Source organism: Danio aesculapii, chromosome 13 (assembly GCF_903798145.1).
Source record: "Danio aesculapii chromosome 13, fDanAes4.1, whole genome shotgun sequence".
In the NCBI taxonomy this organism is placed as follows: Eukaryota; Metazoa; Chordata; class Actinopteri; order Cypriniformes; family Danionidae; genus Danio; species Danio aesculapii.
Genome location: NC_079447.1, coordinates 47,029,859 through 47,046,979, shown reverse-complemented (window position 1 = coordinate 47,046,979; position 17,121 = coordinate 47,029,859). Strand labels below are relative to the sequence as shown.

General features: G+C 37.8%; 2 protein-coding genes across 2 annotated transcripts in view; one reads left to right on the top strand and one right to left on the bottom strand.

Annotated features, from left to right (window-relative positions):
• Positions 1–547: 547 nt before the first annotated feature.
• si:zfos-1056e6.1 (uncharacterized protein LOC107988029 homolog) lies at positions 548–12,357 on the bottom strand. The gene is made up of 9 exons (XM_056471533.1): positions 12,263–12,357; positions 10,247–10,314; positions 9,867–9,914; positions 9,709–9,773; positions 5,416–5,453; positions 5,244–5,323; positions 5,061–5,123; positions 2,437–2,487; positions 548–623 (listed from the first exon to the last, which is right to left on the bottom strand). The coding sequence occupies exons 1-9, from the start codon at positions 12,318–12,320 to the stop codon at positions 570–572; spliced, it is 525 nt and encodes a 174-aa protein (XP_056327508.1). The 5' UTR covers positions 12,321–12,357; the 3' UTR covers positions 548–569.
• Positions 12,358–13,580: 1,223 nt separating this feature from the next.
• The window catches only part of apmap (adipocyte plasma membrane associated protein), a 28,486-nt gene continuing 24,945 nt past the window's right edge, over positions 13,581–17,121 (top strand). The window contains exons 1-2 of the mRNA XM_056470694.1: positions 13,581–13,841; positions 14,766–14,882. Coding sequence (XP_056326669.1) covers positions 13,750–13,841; positions 14,766–14,882 — 209 coding nt within the window. The 5' untranslated portion in view covers positions 13,581–13,749. The remainder of the gene's footprint in view (positions 13,842–14,765; positions 14,883–17,121) is intronic.

Genomic DNA, 17,121 nt, shown 5'->3' with positions numbered 1-17,121 from the left:
TATGGAGGGTTCTAATGATGATCTTCAGCACAACTGTCAAGTCAGCAGTCATCCCCATGATTCTGAAACCTACTAAGTCAAACAGAGACCATTTCAATGCTTTGCATTAATTAATGGACTAGATTGAGACACTTGGAGCCTACAATGTTGAGCTTAGATTGAGACACTGGGAGCCTACAATGTTGAGCTTAGATTGAGACGCTTGGAGCCTACAATGTTGAGCTTAGATTGTGCCCCTGGGAGCCTACAATGTTGAGCTTAGATTGTGCCCCTGGGAGCCTACAATGTTGAGCTTGGATTGAGACACTGGGAGCCTACAATGTTGAGCTTAGATTGAGACACTGGGAGCCTACAATGTTGTCTTTGTCATTATATTCTAATTTAGTGAAATAATGGATTTTTTCATCTATAATCCATAATCATTCAAATTGAATCAAATGAAGGACAACTAGAAAGATATTTATTCTGACACCAAAAACATTCAAAAACAAATCTACAAATACAGAACACAAGCTGAACAGACTGATTCTGCTCTCAGAGATGTGAAGCTTCTTATTAAACTCCTTCATTCACCACAGTGGAGCTCTTCTTAACATCCCCTCCCAGCAATAGGACTCGGCCATCTAAAATAAATAAAAGATGGATGGACACTTTATTCAATCTCAGACTGTATCTCTAATAAAAGTTGCACCTCTAATAAGTAGATTATATTGTCGATATCCTCACCGGCCACTTTATTAACATTAGGTACCTCTGTTCAACTGCGTGTTAAAGCATCAGCCAATCAAATGGCAGTAAATGAATATTCTTGGCTCAAATTACATTGTGAAATATGATATTCATTCTCAAATACACTTACTGGTCACTTTATTAGGTACACCTTACTAGTACCAGGTTGGACCCCCTTTTGTCTTCAGAACAACCTTAATCCTTTGTGGCATAGATTTACAAAGGTACTGGAACATTCCTCAGAGAATTTGGTCCATATTTTCATGATAGCATCTGCAGTTGCTGCAGATTTGTCGGCTGCACATCCATGATGCGAATTTCCCATTCCACCACATCCCAAATGTGCGCTATTGGATTGAGAACTGGTGACTGTGGAGGCTATCTGAGTACTGTGAACTCGTTGTCATGTTCAAGTAACCAGTCTGAGATGATTCACGCTTAATGACATGGTGCGTTATCCAGCTGGAAGTAGCCATCAGAAGATTGGTTACACTTTGGTCATAAAGGGATGGACATGGTTAGCAACAATACTCAGGTAGGCTGTGGGGTTGACACAATCCTCAATTGGTACTAATGGGCCCAAAGTTTGCTAAGAAAATATGCCCCACACCATTACACCACCACCACCAGCCTGAAGCGTTGATATAAGGCAGGATGGATCCATGCTTTAATGTTGATGGCAAATTCTGACCCTACCATCCGAATGTTGCAGCAGAAATTGAGACTCATCAGACCAGGCAACGTTTTTCCAATCTTCTATTGTCCAATTTTGGTGAGCCTGTGTGAATTGTAGCCTCAGTTTCCTCTTCTTAGCTGGCAGGAGTGGCACCCGGTGTGGTCTTCTGCTGCTGTAGCCCATCCGCCTCAAGGTTGGACGTGTTGTCTGTTCAGAGATGCTCTTCTGTGTACCTCGATTATAACAAGTGGTTATTTGAGTTGCTGTTGCCTTTCTATCAGCTGTAACCAGTCTGGCCATTCTCCTCTGACCTCTGGCATCAACAAGGCATTTGCGCCCACAGAACTGGCGCTCACTGCATATTTTCTCTTTTTCAGACCATTCTCTGTAAACCCATGAGATGGTTGTGCTTGAAAATCCCAGTAGATCAGCAGTTTCTGAAATACTCAGACAAGCCCATCTGGTACCAACAACCGTGCCACATTCAAAGTCACTTAAATCACCTTTCTTAGCCATTCTGATGCTTGGCTTGATCTGCAGCAGTTCGTCTTCATCATGTCTAGATGCCTAAATGCACTGAGTTGCTGCGATATGATTGGCTGATTAGAAATTTGTGTAATATGTTCATATTAGTTAATCTGTGATGGGTGGCACCATTTTAGTCTGCACTGCAGTAGATTAGAGCTGCTGAATTTAGGACATGTACCTTTTTTTTTCTTTTCTTTTTTTTCCAATTTCTTTTAAAGAGATGTAACCAAATATGACAATATAATACAACACAAATATATTTACAACACGTAATTCAATCAACCCAATCCCAAAATGCATGAAAGTGGCTGCTTGTCTTAAGAATGTTTCCAGGAACTTGTTGAAAAAAGCTATGAAAATCAAGGCAGTTGTGAAACCAAAATGGGGTACTATACTAGCAAAGCACACCCAATAAAGTGGCCGGTGGTCATTATTTAGGCATTTAATGATGATAATGTCATAATGACATTAGACATCAGTTAGAAAGGAGAAAAAACATTTACCTGCATTCGCTTGTGAAGAAAGACCAGTTTTTGGTTCAGCAACTCGATGTCCTGTAATGAAAAGCTTAATTGTTTTATAAAATTAGTAAATTATGGTTAATTTAATAGAGAAAATGTGAGTCTTTTGCGGGGTTTAGTCCATGCCACATGCTGTAGTTTACTACTGAAAGCTAGAACAAATCACTGTTAACGTTAAAGGCCCTGGTATACTTCAAAAGAAATCTAAAAAAGAACTAAATTGACATCATTTTGAACAAAATCTGGCCAAAACTTTTTACAAAGACAATCAGGCCAACTTTTTAGGGGAGTTCATTTCGAACTGCTGATACAAACTCTAAATGAACTCCCCCAAAAAGTTGCCTTTGGCTCCTAAACAACTTTGAGCTGCCATTGGTTTGTGCCGATTACGCAATCAGTGGGTGTGTCCTGGAACTCCGCCTTCTTTGACATGCTTCGTATCTACACTGTTCAGAGTCAGCAGGAGAAAAAACATCCAATCACACCAAGTTAGCAACATGGATAAACTGGTGGGTTGAGTGGCAAAGATGGCTCAGATGCAAGGTTAAATGCTAAGCATTGTTTTTCTACTGGCCCGATTGGATCAGTGGTTCAGATGTTCACTTGCCCTGCCAAAATCTTCACTGGCCTCACCAAAAAAAAGTTTATAGCTATTTCTTAGCCACATATTTTAAAAAATGTGTCAAAAATAGCATCTGTGAATTTAGAATTCAAATTAACATAAATCTTCGATTGCTAGCAGTGTGAGTTTCAACAAGGATGCAAAAAGGGTTGTAACTGTCCGTAGCAAGATCATCGTAAAGGGGGTGACACTGGATGCACCTGCGCCACGACGTTCCACGCAGCGCTATGCATTTCAGATTTGTTAAAATCGGTTTATATCAAGGTACGCACACCGGCGCCACAAAATGGCAGCTGTCTGCCGTGCCCAGCTACGACTTGGATCACTGTTCGTATTTCTGCCATCTGAATATTCATACAATTCATACAATGTGCGGTTTCATCCTGTAACACTGAACTTTTTTTTCTACGAAAGTTTGAACTTTGAAAGTGTTTAAACGAGAGAGAAAAGTGTGAAAATGTTAATGCTTGTCTGAGAAAAGTGTATAAAGTGTGTAGTGAGGGGTTTTACAGCCTTAAAACATCTATAATTGTAAAAAATAAAGCTGACTACATCACGGATTTCGCCTATTACGGGTTATTTATAGCAGAGTTTCCCAACCCTGTTCCTGAAGGCATGCCAACAGTACACATTTTCATCCTCTCCCTAATCAAACACACCTGAAACAACTCATCAGAACATTAGAAGAGACTCCAACACCTGAAGTTAATGGGTCAGATGAGGGAGACATCCAAATCATGAACTGTTGGTGTGCCTCCAGGAACAGGGTTGGGAAACACTGATTTATAGAACGTAACTCCTGCGATTAACTTTCCCCAACACTGCTTTTAACTAAAGAAATGATTCACACTCAAAAGATTTAAATGGACGAATCCGTTTATAACAAAAACTCACTACAGGAGTCCACGAGGCATTTTTATTATCAGTTTTTGGACTGCTGATAAAATCAGTCAACCATTGTCATTGTAGAGCTGGCTATTGGGGCGATCCGAGGTCCACTTTATATCCAACACAATCTCACGACAATCCGTAACTTTTTGATTTTAGTGGCTAATTCGTATGAATTCGTACGATCTAGTTCGTACAATTCAGTACGATTTGCTCATCACCCAATGACGGTTTGGTTTAGGGGCGGGGTTAGGTGCCACGCCTCCTTTTTAAAATCGTACAATTTCGTTCGACTGAACTCGTATGAATTAGCCACTAAACTGAAAAACGTAAAATACTTACGTTTTCTCGTAAGATCTCAATCAGACAGGGAAAATCACTGATTTGAAACATATTAGATCTTAAACAAGATTTTATAATGGGATGAAAGCACCTGAGCTGGTTTATACAAAATTAAAAGTCCCTGTGCATATGCCCTATTTGACTGAAGGAAGAAATATACATCTAGGATCCTTTGAGGGTGAGTAAATCATGTGATACTTTACTAAACTTTAATACAACTAATAGCAAATCAAGGCTCATCTGTAGGCCCACACGAAATCTTCGCACGCAGAAATACGCAGATTTTTAGCTCATCGAGTCTATGTATTTAATTGTGTAAATGTGTATAAATTTATATTTACTCAGTTTTTAAATTCATTTCACTAATATTTTTGTGATCTAATACTGGTAATATTAAAATGTTCGTATGATTGATTTACAATACAGTTTGTAAAGTAATATTTTCAATCTTTTAGTAGATCTAGATTTGCTTTGTTTACCAAATCAGTGGTTAATTAGATTTGCATTATAAATATTAAATAAAAGTTAATGTATTATTTATTTCACATATTATGTTTTTAGTTACAGTACTCCTAAAATAATTCCGCATAAATCCGCAGATTTTTACAAAATTCTCTGCGGAAAAAGCAAATAGTGTCCGCTGATTGTATCTGGCCCTACTCATCTGTGAAACGGCTAAAGCCTCTGATACACAAAGACGAGTGAGCAACATCCTGTTTCAATAGGAAATACTTCAACATAATCATAAGTTCACCTTTGTCATCTTTTCATGGTTTTTCAGCTTGATTTCAGGCAACAGTTCCTCTAATCTTTCGATCTGAAATAACATCATGTCACATGTGAGCAATGTTCATACGTTATCATCGCCGTATTTAAACAGTGAGCTTGTTTGAAACATAAAGAAACAACCTGAGAGTCGAAGTATCAAACTTCTCACCCGTTTCACAATGCTCTGCTCTCTCAACTTCAAGGTTTTATTAATAACAGTCATGGGAACACGTCTGGCTCTTGGCTTGACTATATTCATATGGAAGAAATCATAATGATAATTAATCCAAGGTAAAAAAAAAAACAAAAGTTAAGCAAACAAAATTCAACATTTTTCATACCGTGCTGGTAGTTTTTCGCCACTTCAAGGATGTACGGCCTGTGTGTGTATATAAAAAAACACAATTCAAAAATGTATGTCAGTCATTCATTTAGAAGTTTTGTCAGTCTTTTAAATACCAAACTCCCCAAACATGATTATCCATAAGGGATCCCCATCCTAAGTGAAGTTTCATAAACTAATGTCGAGAGGAGCACGTGATATGATTGAGCACGTCTGGCCACTCATCTGTAATCAGTAATAATCCAATCAGAGTGATCCTAGTTTCTATAAATGGATCATTTTCTCCCTACTGTTTCTATCTTCGTTTGGAAGAATCCCCCCTTCCACCCCATCTCCTCCTTTTCCTCCCTTTTCTAAAGGGGAAGCTCTCGAGACCTACCTGATCTCGGATCTCCTGATATGCTTATCGACTGGGCGGAAGCCCTGGGCTCAAATATCTCCGAGCTCAGGGTTCTCTCCCGGGACAGCATGCCAAACCTGCTTTATACGCCAAGCACATCTAAGTGGGAACTCTTGAAATATTAGGGGTGTAACAGATCACTGTTGATCTGTGATTCGTACGGATCACAACACAAAATTCACAACGCACGTGACCCGAGGATGAATTATTTTTTTTTACTCGTAGATTAATCCTAAATTTGTAACGATCACAGAGAGATCACACATGTATAAAACCACTTAGGCTTTCTAGTAAAATAAAATGATGACCGAAGAATTTGTGGTGGGTTATTCAGTATGTGGTGGGTTTCTTTAACACAATCTCACGGCAATTCGTAACTTTTTTTTTAGTGGCTAATTCGTACGAATTCGTACGATCTAATTCGTACAATTTAGTACGATTTGCTCATCCTCCAATGACGGTTGGGTTTAGGGGCGGGGTTAGGTGCCACGCCTTTTTAAAATCGTACCATTTCGTACGACTGAACTCGTACGAATTCGTACGAATTAGCCTCTAAACTGTCAAAATGTAAAATACTTACGTTTTCTCATGAGATCAGGCTGGTTTCTTAGGTTATTAAAGGTGTTCTATGTTACTAATTGTTTAGCCTGTATTAATGCATTCAGTGTAAGCTGCACTATTAATCATTAATAGATCGGGATCTTAACACCCACGCAACATAACTTCTAAATGATAGCGATTTGCGTATGTTTATTAATCCTAAGAGATTCAATCTTTAGTCTTTTGAGTTAGCAATGAAGTTACAAAGTAATTTCACATTTTCTTTAACAAGTTCAATTCAACCAGCAGTACAATTTTACTAATGGACATAGTTTTTATGCAAATCTTAATGCGCATATGAGGAAAATCTATTAAATCAGACCATTTGAATCAAATAATAGCAAAATTATCATATTTGTTACACCACCAGCATAATATGTAAGCCATAAAGAGATGTTTGTACAACAAAATACAAGTGGTATGAAACTGATTATAATCAAACAACCCTTTAATATTTATAAAATAGAGCTTTAGTAAAAATAGAGCACTTACGGACATGTATTTTAACGTGTAAATCAGCCACAGAATTAAAACGCGTGTGTGTTACTCTCGACAGTACACTGAGAGAAAATAATAACTAATCTGAATGCAGCACTTTAAATGTCGACACGGTGGCGGGTCAAAAACATAAGTGGCTAGACGCAACTGCACAACAATAACAGTGGGTTAAAAATATATGTTTTGGCGGGCCGAATCTCATATTTTCGACATCACTTGTGGGCCAGAGGGAGGAGGAGGGCGGGCCATAATGTGTTCGTGGGCCGGCAGTTTGAGACCCCTGTTACAGTCAAATAACACAGAAGTACTTGAATAACAGTTTATAGTTTAGATATAACCACTGATGTTTATGGTAAAGATTAAAATCACAATCATATGCGTTTAACTTGATGCTCAAAAATGAAATCTGTTGGCAGCAAGTACATTATTTAACCAATAGGTGGCGTAAACCAGCCAACAAAAATATGCCACTGATTCTTCAAAAATGATAAGGTTTTATAAGTGAATCACTGAATCATTTATTAAAAATAAGACTAAAAATAAATATGGGTTGTACAAATTATAATGTTAGATTTATACATTTAGTGTTATCAGCAACAGTAATAGAAATTTTTCACAGAACTGAATATTTTACTATTTATTTTTATTCAGTTGATTATTTCTTCATTTTATTTTTAATAAAGTTACAGGTTCTAATTTTGTTAAAACCAAAAGATTCTTGCAGTGCTGTTTCTGTAATAAATTGAAATTAGATTTGTCTCTTCCCTTTTCCAGCTGATCCGAAAAATGGTACGATCCATGACTAAAAACCCATAATGTGATCCGAACCGTGAGATTTGTGATCTGTTACACCACTACTGAAAATGTATAGATATTTTTTGTAAAAAGACACATTTTATGTGAAAAATTTATGCTATTTACATCAAAATTTGGGATTCGCAATACATGCATATCGCAATGTACATATTGCAATAGTTTGCGAAAGATTTGTTATTCATTAGGAAAATATCTTTGTGGACCTGTCATTAGCACACTCTATGAAAGACTTTTCAGCACATCTCTGAAACCAAGCAAAGTGGACCAAAAATCTAAAACGATTTCAGTATGGTTGCTGAAATGCACTCACTGGCCACTTTATTAGGTACACCTTACTAGTACCAGGTTGGACCCACTTTTGCCTTCAGAACTGCCTTAATCCTTCATGGCATAGATTCAACAAGGTACTGGAAATATTCCTCAGAGATTTTGCTCCACATTGACATGATTGCATCAAGCAGTTGCTGCAGATTTGTCGGCTGCATGATGCGAATCTCCCGTTCTACAACATCCCAAAGGTGCTCTATTGGATTGGGAACTGGTGACTGTGGAGGCCATTTGGGTACAGTGAACTCATTGTCATGTTCAAGAAGCCAGTCTGAGATGATTCACGCTTTATGATATGGTGCGTTATCCTGCTGGATGTAGTCATCAGAGGATGGGTACACTGTGGTCATAAAGGGATGGACATAGTCAGCAACAATACTCAGGTAGTCTGTGGGGTTGACTCAATGCTCAATTGGTACTAATGGGCTCAAAGTGTGCCAAGAAAATATCCCCCACACCATTACACCACCACCACCCTGAACCATAGTTACAAGGCAGGATGGATCTATGCTTTCATGTTGTTGATGCCAAATTCTGACCCTACCATTCGAATGTTGCAGCAGAAATCGAGACTCATAAGACCAGGTAACGTTTTTCCAATCTTCTATTATCCAATTGTGGTGAGCCTGGGCAAATTGTAGCCTCAGTTTCCTCTTCTTAGACCTCTGGCATCAACAAGGCGTCTGCCCCCACAGAACTGCCGCTCACTGGATATTTTGTCTTTTTCAGGCCATTCTCTGCAAACCCTAGAGATGGTTGTGCGTGAAAATTCCAGCAGATCAGCAGTTTTTGAAATACTCAAACCAGCTCGTGTACCTAATAAAGTGGCCGTTGAGTGTATGAACAAGCAATAAGACAGTTTCAAGTGGTTTTGTTTTCAAGTTGGTAAAACTACCAGTGGCGCAAAGGTGTGCTGATATGTATTTTATTTCATTTCTCTTGCTTACAATGTTAATCTCTAATTTGTTTTGCGCAACAGTAAAGCATGGCTGTTTCAGAAGTTATTTCACTGAAATAATTTTTATTCAATATCGCACAGCCCAAATCAAAATATTACTTGATATATAGTTCGCTTTTTATGCCCCTTTAAATTAATTCTAAGGACACCTACTGGCCCTTAGAGGGGACCTATTATGTCCCTTTTTAATAAGTCTCTTATGTCCCTAGAGTGTGTATGTGAAAACTTGAAATCTTCCCCTTCTAGGCTTTTATGCAAATAATGCCATTTTGGTGACTGTCTCTTTAAATTCAAATGAGATTGTGCTCTTTTAAAAAGAAGGCGGAACTACAAACGCCTATTTGTCCCAGCATAGTGGCAGATTAAAAAAAAAGACTAACATCCTATGCTAATGAGGGAGAGAAGGTCACTAATGGGCGGGGCTTTCCTCCTCTGATGACACGTACAAAGGGAGAATGCCAAAGTGTTTCTGCAGACTGTTTTAATCAAGTGTGATTATAAAAATAAAATTAATACATTTTTACCATTAAAAGCTGGTTATATTCGCACACTGTTGTGGCACAACTGTGTTTAAACCCCTTATAAAACTGCATGATAGGTTTTTTTATTTCGTTTTACATACCTTTAATAATAGAAGGGAATTTCTGACGATCATATTTGAAGATATCTAAACGTTAAGCTTAAGTACTTACATTTGCTTGCTGTTTGGCAGCATGCAGCAGTTTAATGGAATCAGAGATCCTCGATTGTTGCGTATCTGGAAAAATGTCAAAATAATCTGTTTGTTTAAAGACGGAGCAGAAAGTAAGGGTAATTGGTCACCACAGGAATGTAATGCATGTCAAAATACCTTTAGCGTTATCTGAGAGGTGTCAAGTCTGAATGTATGAGCTAGTGTCTGTAAGGAGAAAGAAGACCACTTTAATATGCAGTTAATCTTTTTTTTAAAGGGACAGTTCTCATAAATAAAACATTTCTCAATTTCTTTCTTCTCCTCAAAACAAGATATTCTGAAGAATCTTGGGTGATTAAAAAAACTGCCATTGACATCCATATTGGGAACAAAAAATATGCAGTTTTTTTTTTTCATTCTTGTGCGGTTTTCAACAGAAGAAAGACATTTAGAAAGGTTTAGAACCAGCAAATTTTCAGCAAAGTGTCCCTTTAACTTAAGAAAGGCTAAATAAATAAATAATAATTAAAAAAATTCAATAAAATGAAATAACGCACTTGTCTTATAGTGGTTGCTTTCGCCCCACTTGGAATATGAACCTCCCGAAGAGCTGTGATCCTGTTTTCTGTATGTCAGAATTACATAAATATTGTGTCAGAAGCAATCCTTCAGCATGAAATTGTATGCAATATTGTTGTTGAGAATTGTGATAAAGATATTTCTTACAATATAACATTCCCTTCACAAAACGTTTTAAATAAACAGGTAAAAGATATTTTAAGATCTAATTCAGACTAAAAACTGTGTCGAGGTGCAAACATTAGTATTTAAAACATTATGAACCTCAGCAGATATTCTGACTCTGATTGGCTGTGGATTCACCTTTGGGTCGCTCCAGCCAATAGCAGAACAGCAGCTACTGGGGAGTTGGTAAAGTCTAGATAGGATACAGCTGCGGATTCGCACATCAATATAGCATAATTTTAGTGACACAATATAACAATAATTAATTTTTCAAATATTAATTTTTGCTGTACTCTGACGGTTAGGTTTATGTGTGGGTTGAGGTAGACGTTAAAAAATACAATTTATTAGGTAATTGAATAAATAACATTAATAATACTCAGTACAACTACTGTTTTTACGGTACTGTGATGGTTGGGTTTAGGGTTGGGGTAGGGGCAGATTTATTTATTGGGTAATTTAATCGTTCATTCATTTTCTTTTCGCCTTAGTCCCTTTATTAGTTTGGAGTCGCCACAGTGGAATGAACCGCAAACTTATCCAGCATGTTTTACGCAGCGGATGCCCTTCCAGCTGCAACCCATCACTGGGAAACATCCATACACTCTCATTCACAAACATACACTACAGACAATTTAGCTCACCCAATTCACCTGTACTGCATGTCTTTGGGCTGTGAGGGAATCCGGAGCAACTGGAGGAAACCTGAGAGAACATGCAAACTCAGAAATGCTAACTGGCCCAGCCGAGGCTCAAACCAGCGACCTTCTTGCAGTGAGACGACAAGGCTACCCACTGCGCCACCGCATTGTCAGGGTAATTTAATAAATAGCATAAATAATCTTAAGTACAGCTACTTTTTTTACATTACTGTGACTGGTTTAGGGTTGGGGTAGGGGTAGACGTTAATAAAATACAATCAATGTAAAATTTAATAAATAATATAAATAATTCGGTCAATAATTGTCATAATCATTTAGATCCTTGTTCACTTCTCTCTCTCTCTGCCAAAATGTACCTGATCTAGCAACAACATGGGGGGAGGGGTAAAGCTAAGATATGTGCTGCCCTTTAATACATTTAAAAAGATTTGCGACCGACCAAGAAGAGGTTTCAACAAAAGCACAGCCTATCAACAAACATCTTATATTCAACACGCACATTAAATTATTTTATTAGATTCATTCAATTATTATAGTCATTTTCGATATGCAGCCAAGGGCCAGAAAATGAGTGGACCTAAATAGGGTGGACCTCAGTGCCTACTCTTAAACTAAGTGTATAACAGCTAGTTTCTTATATTTATGAGTTCTGGTAATATAGTAATTTATTTAACAAGTGACATTTGAGTATCCAACCCTTTTGCAAAAATGTGTCAAGAATCCAAACATAGTAAGGCCCCATCTGAGTGGTCAAATTTAGATGAACAACCAATGCATAAATGTAATTTATCACATGTCTGCGATACATATATTGCATATATTTTGTACCACGATAATGATATTTTTTTCGATATATTGTGCAGCCTGTTCAATATCACCAAATGCACCATTTTATCATGTTAATCAGCTGCTGTCTTGTGCTGTCAGATGCATCTGTTTCTGTCTAATGTTATATCAGTCACAATCAATCTTAGAACAGAAGGATAATATATTATATAGCATAAATAACAATACATATTTCTCCCTGATGTAAATCTAATGAAGGTAACAGACAAAATCCCCCCAAAAAAATGCTCATGTTGCCATGGCAACCAGGATGCTACGCTGCAGTAAACTAGTTTACTAAATGTAAATAAATGCAGTATTGTCAAATAAAGACAGACCAACCATTGAGATCAAGCCTCTTGAGGGCGATCCAAACCGTGCAAAGGATGTTTTCAGTCATAATAAAGGCCAGTTGAGCGTCCAATATACACCTCTCTCTCTCTCTCTCTCTCTCCAGGATCTCTAGGGGGAGAGCTTGACCCAGTGTTAACTAGCAACCTGAACTATTTTCATAATAAAAGTCCTAAAAGTATTTTATTTTACACAATTTTTTATGACAGGGGTCACAGAACAACTAGAATACGGCTACAAAGCAGAAAATTTAAATGATTTGTTCAATCGTTCATTTTCAATGGTCACTGATTCGAGTTGGCATTCCGGTGTGGAGTTTGCATGTTCACCCCGTGTTGCTGTGGGTTTCCTCTGGGTGCTCCGGTTTCCCCCACAGTCCAAACACATGCGCTATAAGTAAATTGGGTAAGCTAAATTGGCTGTAGAGTATGTGTGTGAATGAGTGTGCGTGTGGATGTTTCCCAGTGATGGGTTGCAACTTGAAGGGCATCCGCTGCATAAAACATATTCTGGATAAGTTGGCGGTTCATTCTGCTGTGGCGACCCCAGATTAATAAAGGGACTGAGCCGAAAAGAAAATGAATAAATGAATAATTAAATGAATTAATGAATTGTTGTTGTTTTTTTCTAAACAGACGACATGAACGAAACGAGCACTCCAAAATAATCAGTTTAAGCAGTTGGTCAAACTTTACAGTAAGGTTTTATTTGTTAATGTTATGTATTTACAGACAGGAACTAAGAATAAACAATACTTGTACATCATTTATTAATCATCATTCAACATTTACTAATGCATTATTAAAATCCAAAGTTGTGCTTGTTATTGTTTGTTAATCGCAGTGTTTCTCAACCACGTTCCTGGAGGCCCACCAACACTGCATGTTTTGGAAGTCTCCCTTGTCTGTCACACCCATTACAGGTTTTTCAGTCTCTGTTAATAAGCTGATGATCTGAATTAGGTGTGTTTGGCTAAGGAGACACGGAAAATGTGCAGAGCTGGAGGTCCTCCAGGAACGTGGTTGAGAAACACTGAGTTAACAAGAAACCAAACAACCGTATTTTTATTACCTAACATTAATACATACTCTGATAAAATGTTAGTTTTTGCAATGTTTGGTTATGTGACTGTAAGTGTGACCACTTGATTTAAATTTTGTTTATCGGCCGCTAAATTTGCTTTATGTTGTTATTTTAATCACTTTGATGCCTAGTTAATATATTTCCGCAGTTAAAGACTTTTATTTTGGAAAAATGACAATGATGTGAAGGCGTTTCTCTTCGTTTCTGGCTTCACACGTCGGTGTTGTCGGGACTCGGGAGCGCGCGCGCGTGGGTCTCTTGCATATGAACTGCGCTGGCTTTGGGATGTACTGAATCGATTTGACGTTTGTTGGACCAGTGCAGTTCATCCTTATGTGCTCGTGAACGTTTCAGTGAAACGGAAGGAATAGAGAGAAAGTCGACCTAACAACAGAATGAATGAGCCCGAGGGACTGCGGTTCAGGAGGTTGAACAGACCTCACGTAATCACAGACGAAACCCACGAACCCCAGTATAAAGCCACAAGGTGAGACACTTTCCAGGTTCGTAGCCAGTCTATTAAAAAGGTGGTTCTTTTTTGCAGATATTTGCAGATATTCGCGGTTTAAATATTGCATTTTAGTGACATTTTAAGCACAAATTTGTGCTGGGTTAGCTTGTCGGATGGTTATCATTACCACACATTTTGATGCAACAAAAATACTCCTACATTTTTGTCAAAGTGCTTATCATATTAATTTTTGTTTACAAAATGTGTTTATTTACAAGTTGTTACAGTTTTATATATGATGTAATGAGATTAGAATTTTAGAAATATGAATAAAAAGACTTATTTTTAAATGCTAATTTATTATCATCCATCTTTAAAAACAAACAAACAAACAAAAAAAGGAATCTGTAAAAAAAAATGTTTAAAATTAAAAACTGTAGCCTAAAGGCAAATAACAAACTGGCCAGCTCATTTCCTCAGTCAGAATTTGTCTATTTAAATAATAAAAGCTGCCTTTTATTGGTTATTTTATTGCTTATTGTTTGTAAAGCCTTCTTCTATTGGTTATTTTCCCAATTTATGATGGCAAACAGTCAAAAATGGGACAAATGAGCTCATTTAGGGGTCAAATTCTGGACCTTGTCAGAAGGGGGGTGGGTCTTTCGAACCACCCGAACCCCTCCTGTCTATGAGCCTGCTTTTCTTTGCTCTGTTCCACACATTCATTCATTTGTCATTTAAAATTTCTTGACGATCGGTTTAATTAATGTGGAATAATGTGTAAAAGCATGACTTCTCTCTCTCTCTGTGTGTGTGTGTGTGTGTGTGTGTGTGTGTGTGTGTGTGTGTGTGTGTGTGTGTGTGTGTGTGTGCGTGTGTGTGTGTGCGTGTGTGTGTGTGTGTGTGTGTGTGTGTGTGTGTGTGTGTGTGTGTGTGTGTGTGTGTGTGTGTGTTTTGCAGCACTTACAGCGGGAAGGTGTTCCGTGTGACTTTACTGACCCTGGTGGCTTTTCTTCTCTTCCCTCTGCTGGTGGTCGTTTTTGTGCTGGAATCTCCCATCCAGCCGGAAGTCTTCAGGTGAGTTTAAAGGGGTTGTTCACCCAAAAACTAACATTTACTCACTATTTACCCTCCCTCTGGTGGGTCCAAACATTTATGGGTTTGTTTCTATCATTAAGGAAGATATTTTGATTATTTTGATCATGATTAGTTCACCTTTTGTGTCTTCGGGTTTGTGAGTCGTTCGTTCATGCGTGACCGCAAGATAAGAGAGATGACTCAGAACCGAAGAAATGAATAGATCAAATCTTTTTCTGGCTCTAAATGCATATGATTGGCTTCTGTATTTCATGTGATGAACGAACGACTCAAACCCGATAGAGGACTCGGAAAAATAAACTACTCTTCTCCTCCACCTGCACAAATGTACGCATGTACGAATGAATGAATCACTCTCTGAGAGAACTCACCGTTCTCGAGTCTCATAAAAGATTTGTTCAAAATGAACAAATCATTCAAGAACAACTCATCACTAATAGCGAGTCGATATTCATAATGAAGCACAAATCCAAACGTCAGTTTTATCATGCATGTGGGTTATTAATATTGCTTGTTATTTAAAGAGATTTGTTTGTTATTTTGAATGGAAGTTCCCTAAACCAGAAGTACAACCCATAACTTTAAACTCCATAGCTGCGTAGTAGTCATATTTTAATAGTTACTCTTATCTTTGATTTATTTAGGAGAAAAGCAAATACAGCAGGATATTGCACACGCATGCTTGATGTTGTGTAAGTTGGTGTGTGAAATGAACTATGAGCAGTGGGTTACAGAGAGAATAGAGTTGAGACATTGTGTCATACAACATTGCTCACATGTATTGAATCATAGTAATTGGTCTTACTGTTTGTTCTCTTACTATATGCCAGTTGTATTTTATTGCGAAATCCCCAAAATACCTTCCTGTGAAATGTTACAATCCAAAAGAAGACTTCTTTCTGAAAGTATGCTGCTTTTAGGGTGTGGCAGGTTTGGTCTTTTTAAAGGGTCAGCCTCGGGCCCTGTCCACACGAACACAGGTGTTTTCAAAACTGCATGTTTTCCTATAGTGTTTGTCCACATGAAAATGCACTGTCAGGTGACTGAAACCCAAGCTTTCTCAAAACTGGCCAGGGTGAAGATTTTCACGCTCTTTTCTCCTTTCTGATTGGTCAGCATAGCTGGGTTGATGGCGAATGCAGGAGATGCAATTGAGACAAACTTCTTGTTTTCACAACAAACGCAACACACATTCTGTGTCATTCACACTGGAGGTCTGCAAATCTGGACCCGACCAGGGGTGCGTTTCTGAAAACCATCATTAGTCAACTAAGGTTGCAAGTTCCGTCGTTACAAACACCGTTAATTGATTTGACGTTTCCCAAATCCGTCGTTCCTATGAGCATTCGTGAACTGTGTCGCAAACTTATGCACTTGCAACTTCACCTCTGGAGCTGTAGTTAGAAACATAGTTCCTGGCTGAACTGGCAGATGAAACTGCAAAAAAAGGCTATCTCCTTGAATGTGACCGAATGTTTAATTCCTCCTGAGGACTTGAAACCCACCATCAAATTAAACATAAACGAAACATGGCAAAGAGAATGGGACAACTGCATCAACAACAAATTATATGAAATTAACCCGAAAAGAAATGAAAGACGTTTAGCAAATTATAATTTTGAGACCAGGTATGATCAGACGGTCTATACCAGATGTCGAATTGGACATTCTATGTGGACACATTCATATTTATTAAATAACGAAGAATCACCTAAATGTAATAACTGCCAGACTGCTCGTACCATCAAACATATTTTGTTGGAATGTAGAAGATTAAGTTCCATTAGACAACATTTTTATAATTTATATATTATATATTATATTATAATTTGATGGATATTTTAAAAAATGGAGCCACCAGGAAGAGTTGTACATTTTTTAAATCAAAAATATACAACAAATAATGTTTTATAACTCTTCGTAACTGCCCCTTTTAGGCGATGATCCCAATTGTGTCGTTTGAATGTCGCTTTAAATTTAAATAAGAGATTCAAACAGATTCAAAACAGAACCAATGTTATCTGTGTGAATAACTGAAAATGTCAACAGAAGTGGCTTCGAAAAAGGTCTGCAGTGTTCATTTGTGCATCCTGAAACTCTACATTTAAAATACCACTTAGGCCCCGTTTACACTAGTATGTGTTAGTTTGAAAATGGCATTTTAGAATGAAAACAATCCGCATCACACTAGCGTTTCATCCAGCGTTTCTGAACAGCT

Bases quoted from the DNA above. Each gene is read 5' to 3' on its own strand.
- si:zfos-1056e6.1 (XM_056471533.1), bottom strand. From the start codon at position 12,320: ATGACTGAAAACATCCTTTGCACGGTTTGGATCGCCCTCAAGAGGCTT. The intron at 9,774-9,866 runs GTATTTTGACAT...ACATTTTTCCAG, and splicing joins CCTCTCAGATAACGCTAAAG to ATACGCAACAATCGAGGATC. The intron at 5,324-5,415 runs GTATGAAAAATG...ATATGAATATAG, and splicing joins GGCGAAAAACTACCAGCACG to TCAAGCCAAGAGCCAGACGT.